Source organism: Medicago truncatula, chromosome 1 (genome assembly GCF_003473485.1).
Source record: "Medicago truncatula cultivar Jemalong A17 chromosome 1, MtrunA17r5.0-ANR, whole genome shotgun sequence".
Classification (NCBI taxonomy): Eukaryota; Viridiplantae; Streptophyta; class Magnoliopsida; order Fabales; family Fabaceae; genus Medicago; species Medicago truncatula.
In genome coordinates this window covers 30,711,890-30,721,888 of record NC_053042.1, presented here as the reverse complement: position 1 = coordinate 30,721,888, position 9,999 = coordinate 30,711,890, and the positions used below count along the sequence as shown (strand labels likewise).

At 32.5% G+C, this 9,999-nt stretch overlaps 1 protein-coding gene across 2 annotated transcripts; it reads left to right on the top strand.

Annotated features, from left to right (window-relative positions):
• The first annotated feature begins 1,184 nt into the window (after positions 1–1,184).
• Positions 1,185–7,079, top strand: LOC25483897 (delta(14)-sterol reductase). Of its 2 annotated transcripts, XM_039827332.1 has the most exons (14): positions 1,185–1,392; positions 1,425–1,502; positions 1,603–1,720; positions 1,803–1,873; positions 2,409–2,465; positions 2,726–2,817; positions 3,611–3,658; positions 3,842–3,962; positions 4,052–4,098; positions 4,679–4,760; positions 5,433–5,509; positions 5,676–5,795; positions 6,414–6,488; positions 6,593–7,079. In XM_039827332.1, exons 2-14 carry the CDS (start codon positions 1,455–1,457, stop codon positions 6,744–6,746), a joined length of 1,110 nt encoding a protein of 369 aa, XP_039683266.1. In that variant the 5' UTR covers positions 1,185–1,392; positions 1,425–1,454; the 3' UTR covers positions 6,747–7,079. The 2 variants fall into 2 exon arrangements, with proteins under 2 accessions (XP_039683266.1, XP_013468069.1); XM_013612615.3 differs by having other exon boundaries at positions 1,185–1,502.
• The last annotated feature ends 2,920 nt before the right edge of the window (positions 7,080–9,999 follow it).

Genomic DNA, 9,999 nt, shown 5'->3' with positions numbered 1-9,999 from the left:
AGCAAGTAAAAAACACCAGAAACGGTGGTTGTTGTGAGGTCGGAAACACCAACGACCGCAGAGGCGACAAACGTTGCAGTCGTGAAACCCCGACAACCAATAACCTTTCACCTGCTCGAAGCCGCAGTCACCGCCGATTCACGGTCAGGCGTCCGCCGTCGTCACTATCCTAATCAAATTAACCGATCCAGATCAAATTCCAGATTTCATTGTTGTATTTTACGATGGAAAGAGTGGTTTCATGGTTGGTTCTTGATTTGGATCTGGATATGAGTATTGATTTTAAAAATTAGCTTTTTCATAGTAATTTGTGGTTATAATAATGGAGGAGAATTTGAACTAAAACAAATTTGAATCTTGTGATGAAGTAATCACGAAGGAGAATGGAATAGGAACAGGAACAGCTTGCGTGGAAGAAAGAAGATAACACAAAAGAAGAAAATGATGATGGTCCACATAATGTTTATTTTGGTACATTAAATCTAAGCCTTTCATTTAAATCTAAAGGGTTGATAATGCATTCTCACATTCTCATGCAAATAAGTCATTCTCACTAGATATGTTCTCTATATATATATATATATATATATCTCCCTCCCTCCCTCTCTCTCTCCCTCCCTCCCTCTCTCTCTCCCTCCCTCCCTCCCTCCCTCCCTCTCTCTCTCTCTCCCTCTCTCTCTCTCTCTCATTTTGAGGAAAAATCATTTACTAGAAAAGTATATTCAAAAATAGCAATTTCATGTGATTTAACTGAACCCATCAAATCTTCAGCAACACATAAAATAGGATGTCTTTTTCATAGCAACTATTTGACATATCAACATTGTTAACTGCGAGACTTGACGGAGAGACTAAATTGATTGACGTTTATAAAATTCAGGGACGTATTAACTATTTCCAAAGGATAACCAAACTACTTCATATAAGTGCTTAAATAGTGTTTATGATCTTGTCAAATTGTTCCCCAATTTTCTAGTCGAACCAAAACTCCAATTTATAAACCAAAATTATGTCACAATTTCTCGAAATCATGCCACGATTTTGCTAAAACACAAATATCAAATTTTAAGTCAAACTCAACAATCTACTTCAATAATAAAATACACAAATTTTTCATCTCAATCGTCAATCTAAGACGAGATTGTTGAAATAAAAAAATATGTTCTTTTAGTTAATATAATCTCAACCTTCGATTTAAAATCGAGCGACTGAGATCGGTTACAACCTCGGGCAAACCAATTCAATCTAAGCACATTGGAGAATCCAATTTTAAAAGTTGGCTATCAAAGAAGAAGAATCAAACTAGTTGACATAACATCTCATACTACTCGTGTGAGACTTGAACACTCACTGTTACCCAAGTCATTGTCACTCTCTGCAACAGCATTCTCAACCTTGATATTAAATCGAAGTCACACTATCTTATACTCACTGAAAACTGCATAGTGTCACACATGGATCTGGATTTTCTCATTCACGCTCTAATTCCATCATGGAACTCCGTTAGTTCAAACTACTCACAACCCATTACTTTAATTCAATCATTTATTCCAATTCTGTCATCAATTTCATATCTTTTTGCATTTTTCGAATCTGGGTCAGGTTGCTTTACTTGCGGGTTTTTTTACTTACTTAGCCATTGTTGGATCCATTCTCCCTGGAAAGCTTGTTCCTGGTGTTGTTCTCTCTGATTCTACTCGTCTTCATTATCGATGCAATGGTTGGTTACTGTCTTTGTTAATTTGTTTCTGTTTTTTGTTCTTCCGTATGATAGAGATTTAATATGATTTGTATTTTTTAAGGTTTACTTTCGCTTGTTCTGTTGGTTGGACTTCTTTGGATCAGTGCCAAGATGGAATTTGTATCTCTTACTGTAAGTGTTTGCATGATTTGTATATAAATAATTCAGTTGTTGTGTGCCTCTATATGAATTGATCATGTAATTTTATTTGATGCGTTTGTGTAAGTTCATGAAATACAAGCAAGGAACATAGTGAAGCATTGACACAGACACTGACACGACACTGAGAAGTCAACACCGATAATAATTTGAAAAAAATGACTTAATTGAATGTAATCACATGTGTGGGTGTCGTGTCGGACACCGGACACAGCTTGTATTAGAAATGCCGGTGCTACAAAGAGCATAGCACCCTTTAGTGTGACTTTTGATGCAGTAGCAATTTCTTCTATAAAGATTCGGGTGATTCTAAATTGTACTTGCGGTTGTAGTTAAGTTAAGAATCTTGATATTGTGGCAAAATACAGACAAATGTGCGGCTGCAATTTCAGTTGCAGAGACCTCTAAAACTTTTATATTGTGGCTGCAATTGCAGTTGTGGACTGTTATTTAGAACTAAGTGCAGAACTTAAATATGTTTTATGAGCTGTTTTGATAATTCTTGCAGGCCATAGCAGATAGAGGACTTGAGCTGCTGTCTACAACTTTTATCTTCAGTTTTCTTGTATGTAAGCTTAGAATTAACTTTTATCTGCTTGTTTATTTACTGGATATGTACTGCTGTAAACACAAATTTGATGTAAATTAATTAATTTTCAAATATATCCTACCAATCTAATAGAATTGAGAATGTAAGCATATATCACAGTTTTAAACACATTCCACAATTCTATATAAAAAGTCTTTCTGAACGTTAGATTATTAGGTGATATTTGGTTAAATCAGTTAGAAGATGGTCATTTTTGGGTTGTATATAAATGGCAGGTGGCCCTCATACTCTATTTCTCCGGTTGCAAGTCACGAAGTAAAGGTTCATCACTAAAACCTCATATCAGTGGAGACCTGATACATGATTGGTATGTTGTGAATGTTACTTTAACTTATTACTACTTTAGTGGAAAAGTTATAAAGGGCCAATGTTTGGAAGTTGTTGGTATCTTCAGAGAGATAGCAGAAATAATATGAATGTGCAATAAGTTATTCCATGACCCTTATCCTCTCGTTTCCAATTTTAATATGCCTCATTATCTTCCCACTTAATACTCCATTTAAACCATAAAAGCTTCTCAATTCTTCCATTTTCTGGCCCTTGGCTCCCTGCAAAATTTTGCTGTCTTCAAGAGCTTATAGCATCGAGTAGTGAGAGAATTAATATTTTGGTCTTGCTTTTGCGCTTAATTATAATTATGATTTCACTGATTTATATTTTTATTTTTTTTATCTATTTAGAAAAGTTCTCCGTATGTGTGCTATATACTACATGCACCTCGTCTATTTTAAAATGAGAACATTGATATCTTTTTTTTTACTGTGATTTCACTTTAAATAACATGTTGATAGAGTATTTGAATTTGTTTAAGATATTATGTCTATTAAGTGAGGGATATCACAATAGACTGTGATGCACTATGTGGGCAAACTAGATGAGGCAAGTATGATGTCTAACTGCATTAATAATGAAGTACTTCCCTTGGCAAAATTCTGTTTGTTTGCATTTACCATGTTCTATAATTTTATCTCCTGGGCTGGAAAAGTACTGGCTCATGCACTTAGTGGCAACAAGTAAACTTTAATCCCCTGAAAAAATTGTGTTTATAAACTTTATATCGTTAATCTTGTTGATTTTCGTTTTCCATTTTATTTTAACAGGTGGTTTGGAATACAACTAAATCCTCAGTTCATGGGTATTGACCTCAAGTATGTGAGCTATTCATTGTGGTTGCTTGCTTGTTCTGACAATTTTTATATATAGTTCACATGCATCTTAACTGACTTTTGAAATAAGACAATATATAAACATCATCAGCATAATTAAAGAGGTGTGATAACTTAAATCAATATATTATGCTGCTATACATCTAACGGAATTATCAATTGCAGATTTTTCTTTGTTAGAGCTGGAATGATGGGGTGGCTACTTATCAATCTATCAGTTCTTGCTAAGAGCATTCAAGATGGTACTTTGAGCAAGTCAATGATTCTCTTCCAGCTATTCAATGCAGTAATCTCAAAAACTTGCATACTTTCTTTTGTTGATTGAATAAACTCGTATTGTGTCTGATTTTTTTAATTTCTCCACATTTGTTCCAGCTATACATCCTGGACTACTTTGTACACGAAGAATACATGACATCCACGTAAGTGAGTCACACCTTTGCGACTAGAAGAGTATTAGGTTGACATGCTCTTTAGATTTCATCATTGGTAACATGTCCTATTTAAGTTTTATAACGATGTCCTTCATTCATATTGTTGTAAATCAGAATTCTTGCACCAATGGAAAGAAAATATCTGATGAGTTTTAGTAAAATGATCAAATTAGGTTTGGAATTTTCTATGGTTCATGTCATGCTTATAAAATTGCAGACTAAAGCAAGATTGTTTTGGACTCCATTGAGATGTCTTAAACTGGACTTTATGTCATGCATTTCAAATAAACAAAATATCAACAAGTATGCTTGCAAGTGGTTGGCTGGTATTTTATTTCGCGGGGGTGGTTACATTGTATTTGCAAGCGCCTAGACTTGTGGATTTTTTTGCTATGGTCAAGTTTCTTGATGCAGTCTATGCATTACCTTTCTGCAGCAGGGGAAGAACCACCCATCTTAGAATTCAATTACAATAGACTGATACGATTTAATTTGTGTCATAGATGCATTGGGAGAGAATTAGTATATGATAGTGTTCTCTTTTCTAACCATTTCTTGTCTGTTGCAGATGGGACATAATTGCAGAGAGACTGGGCTTCATGTTGGTCTTTGGAGATCTCGTGTGGATTCCTTTTACTTTTAGCATACAGGTAATTGTTATAATTACGAACTTGGTTGACAAATAAAGATGTTCCAACCTGCAAAGCCATGGAAGAGACATTACTTGTTTTGTGCAATGTCATACTGTTGTAACTCACTTTTTCATCGCCCGCGTTTTAATTCATTTATCCATCATATCTACTTTATCTCTCCTTCTCATTTCTATGTCTCATACCTTCCTGATCCAATAGGAATAGGTGCTTAGGGAATTGCAAGGATTTTAATAATTAAGGTTCATAAGGATTCACTTTGATATGATATCAGTCTTCTGAACTTATTAAGACTTTGGAAACATGTATACTATAGTGCTTGTAAATACTTAAAATCATACTTTTATTTTCTTTTCTCTACAAAAGAAAGCTCATCAACATCAACGAACAATACATGTCCAATTAATTTAGTAACTAAATACTCGGTGTATTACATATCAATGACAAAATGAACTCAAGAAGACATGTTAAAATAAAAATAATGTCCAAGAAAATGGGCTGGGAAATAGTTCAAGATAATATTCAATTAGAATAATACGTCATTTTCAAATAGCATTATAGCAGCCCCTGACTCATAAGTCATAACAACATTTCCTTGCAAAGTTTTATTTACCTTCACTTTATTTTACGTCTTAAAGTCTTGCATGTATTGACGATCTGAATTTCTGTTAGGGCTGGTGGCTCTTGAGGAACAAGGTTGAGTTAACAAATGCAGCTGTTGTAGCTAATTGCTTCGTCTTCCTTATTGGGTAACTTAACCATAGATTGTAAAAGTGAATTTTATAATGCACCACACACATTTCTCAGGCGACTTAAAGTTGACACGATTTTTTATGAAAACTGATATTAATATAAATATCAAATAATCAATTACATTGGTAGAATTGTAAACTTTAATTGAAAATATAACTGCAGATACATGGTATTTCGAGGAGCAAACAAGCAAAAGCATGATTTCAAGAAAAACCCAAAGGCTCCTATATGGGGTAATCCTCCAAAAGTCATTGGAGGCAAGCTACTTGCGTCTGGTTATTGGTAAGATCTCTTCATTTGATATCTTTTTCGCTCTTCTTTTATTTCCATCTTCACATGTTTTGTGGTTAAAAGAATAGGACATTGGTCTTATTTTGCTTGGAATTAATATAACTTGTACCAAGAATTAATTTTTAGGCTTAAATGCACTTTTGGTCATTTTATTTTCACGATTTTAGTTCCTGTGTTTCAAAATCTGAAAATATAGTCTTCCAGTTTTTAGAATTTCGAAATTTTCCCGGTCATTGAATTTAACATTTATTTTTCCTTATATGTCAAGTTGAATAATGAGCTGCAAGTGAAAGAGTGATGCGCAATGCATACTTGTTGGAAAAAGTGAATTTTTTAGGTCTTATATAAGCAAAAACAAGAGTTCAACTTCAATGATGGCGAAAATTTCTGAAAGTTCAAAAACTAGAGAACTATACTTTTGGATTTAGAAATGAAGGGATTAAAATTGTGAAGCAGTGAAAATAAGAGGACAAAAAGTGCATTTAAGCCTAATATTTATTTAATATTACCATTATCATTTGTCATCTTGGAGATGGTTAGAATATGCTCATATTATTGTTGCTTTTTCTCAATGAATTTATGAATCTTATTATCATTATTTTGTTATAGGGGTGTTGCTAGACACTGTAACTACCTAGGGGACTTGCTGCTTGCTCTCTCTTTTAGCTTACCTTGTGGCATCAGGTGATCTCTTTAACTCTACGATGTTAATATCAAGTTTTCAATAACGATTTTTGTAAAAGAAAACAATGTAAACCGTTTTATAATGAATTTACCAATTGTTGCAGTTCACCAGTTCCATACTTCTATCCAATTTATCTTCTCATTCTGTTAATCTGGAGAGAAAGAAGGGATGAAGCTCGTTGTGCAGAGAAGTATAGAGATATATGGTTAGAGTATCGTAAACTTGTTCCATGGAGAATTTTGCCTTATGTTTATTAAAGGGGAGAGAAAAATGCTTCACCATTAATCTCTCATTTACCACACTTAGATGTAAATGGGTTCATGTAGTCCCAATGCATACACGTCCTGTTCTTAGTGTTTGTATTAGGTAGTTTGCTGACCACATTTGTTTTTTGGTAACATTACCATATTTGTTTACCAACTTGTTTATCTGATAGATAATATTAATTAGTTATGGAGTTAGATAGCAATTAGTTCCTTTTGGCATATACTATCTGAGAAAAACAATTGAGATTTTTTTTGTTCTTAGTGTTTGTATGAAACTCAAACTTGGTTCCATAACTACTATTAAGCGGCTCCCACAATTCTACATCACACTTATGCAACTCGAGTATATTTTCCTCCAAAGATAGAAATTAAATAGCTTTTATGAAACTCAAACCTTTATTTGAAACTTTTAATTTGAGAAAATAAATCAACTTTTAATTTGATGATGGTGTAGGTTATTAAAGCTACTTCGATCATTTCTTTGTTGCTCACATTGTCATATCATGGTTTTCCAGTGAGGAGAAAAAATAAGAAATAGTTCATCATTTTGCTACAAAACTCACTTGAATACCTTTATTCGAGATGCTTTAAGCCATGTTATTTGTGGAAAGTAAAGTATCTATAGTGGTTTTGTCCACCCACGTATTTGTCATCTACAAAGTTTGAAGTTAAGAGCTTGCTTAAGTGATCCGAGTTTCGTTCGTATCAAAACAACGTGATGTTGGTGAGAGGTTCAAGTTGTATGTTGTCTTTTGGCATACACAAAATCCTTTGAAATAGAGGGACATAAGTGCCTTGTTAAAAAATTTATATCATCAAAATCCTGTGTTAACTCAATTTGTCACTTTTAAGTGAGGGTACCTTTGCTTACTTTTAAAAATAAATGAACTTCATTTTCTATTAAAAAGAAAAAAGCATGGAAGATCAAAATCACATAACTCTAATCAAAATGATATTCCATAACGATGCAAAAAAATTATGTTCTTCTTTCATATTTTAAGAGAATGTCCTCGATCCTTGAAAATTTGAGAAAAGTTGTACCTCATGAATTTGGATGTTCAAACAACAAGAGTGAAGATTGGATAGTAACCAATCTTGTAGTTAACACGGCGGTCTCAACCAATATTAAAAAAATAAAATAAGAATAAGGTCTTTTTTTTTACTAAAAATAAATGATATTCATTCATTCAAATTGATAGAGTACATCGATACAATACAAATTCACTAAAAACAAAAAAGATGAATTAACGAACAAACTCACAACAACCATGTTAATAGCATAAAACGACAAAGTACAAAAGCCTACACATATGACTATATTCAAGTCTCCGAAATATTCATGTCTTCGGATCTGCAACGTTGACGACATCAAAGTTATTGATTGGATCTGCACTGGATTGATGCTTTAGAGTTTAAATAGATCAAACTATGTGTCTCGTGACTTCTTAGTACTAGATCAAACTCTTACCGTTGTTGGTTTTATTTTTCTCTTCATAGAACAATTGGTGATATGATAACATTTTTGTTTTAGAAAAAGCCTGAAAGTGTTCTGAGATCATCTATTAATTAAACCAATATAGAAATATTATTACAAAGTGATGTAATTCAAAATTTGTTATTTGTAACATCGTATTTGAACAACAACAAAAAAAAATACCCTTATGGGTAATTATATATGCCCCTAGGGCCTAGAGCTATATGTATCATGCAAGTTGTAAATTTAAAGGCCTCAGTGCTCCTTGTGATATGTAAGCCGTAGAAAAAGTCACCAAGAAAAAGTCCACAATTTGCATTAATGAGAAAAATTGTTTTAGATTATACTATGTTAAAAAGTTGTTTTAGACTACACTAATGAAGAAATTCAAAGTCAATCTTATTAACCGTTGAGAGCATGGATGGTGAGATTGAGGTGGCTTCACTTGTGATATTGGCTCTGACACTTGTACTACGTTAGGGAAACGCGAAGTAATCTTTATACTATCACACTATGCATGCACACCATGTGCTTCCTAAACCTCATCTTTTGAGGAGAATTGTCGTTGACACATGTGCATTGGTTGAGAAATACGAATAATTTATTCAAATATTATTCGGTAGTTAACTGCCGAATTATGAAACCGGCTGCAGTTAACTACCGAGGAAAATTTTGGCAGTTAACTGCCGAGGAAACCTCAAACCTGTTTTTTTTTCGACAGAAACCATAAATTATCATTAATAATATTTATTGATTTTGAATGTTACAATCATTATTTTGTATGTTTCAAACAATTGCAGTATTATACTTTTATATATATATATATATATATATAAGAATATCATTTAAATCTTGACCAAAAAAATAAAGAGCATTTAAGCACTTAAAAAACATTTCAATAAGTGTAAAAATTAAGCTTTTGAATATTGTTTTTCAAATTACTTAAATAAGAAAAATCTTGACTGGTGCTAGTCACACAAAAAAAAAAAACAAGTTACACCCAAATTTATTTAAAATTTTACAATAATACCAAAATTGCCCTCTTCATGTAAATTTCTAAAAACCCATCTTTTATGATCATTCTGAACCCTTACCCCCTTTCATCCACAAATCACCATAGATGTGCAACCAAGATCTGAATCAACACCTTTTAGTGTAAATTAAATTTACGTGTATGTATATAAAAGGGATTAGTGTAGTTTACGTATGTAGGTTAATGTAAATTCAAATTTACGTATGTTCAATTTAGGTTAGTGTAAATTCAGTTTACTTACGTTCAATCTAGGTTAATGTAAATTAAGTTTACTTATGTTCAATTTAGGTTAATGTAAATTCAGTTTACTTACGTTCAATCTAGGTTAATGTAAATTAAGTTTACTTATGTTCAATTTAGGTTAATGTAAATTAAGTTTACTTATTTCAATTTATGTTAATGTAAATTTAGTTTACGTGTGTATATAGTATGTATATAAGAGGTTAGTGTAAATTCAGTTTACTTACGTTCAATCTAGGTTAATGTAAATTAAGTTTACTTACGTTCAATTTAGGTTATTTAGTTTACGTATGTACGTATGTATATAGTATGTATATAAGAGGTCAGTGTAAATTCAGTTTACTTACGTTCAATCTAGGTTAATGTAAATTAAGTTTACTTATGTTCAATTTAGGGGTATATTAGTCATTCTGGGGTGTAACTTGTTTTTTTTTTGGGTGTGACTAGCACCAGTCAAAAATCTTTGTGCACAATTATTTTAATGTAGAAAATATAAC

Excerpts from the sequence above, each read along its gene's own strand:
- LOC25483897 (XM_039827332.1), top strand. The coding sequence starts at position 1,455 with ATGGATCTGGATTTTCTCATTCACGCTCTAATTCCATCATGGAACTCC. Across the intron at positions 1,721-1,802 it reads TCTTCATTATCGATGCAATG|GTTTACTTTCGCTTGTTCTG; the intron begins GTTGGTTACTGT and ends GTATTTTTTAAG. Across the intron at positions 3,659-3,841 it reads TTCATGGGTATTGACCTCAA|ATTTTTCTTTGTTAGAGCTG; the intron begins GTATGTGAGCTA and ends TATCAATTGCAG.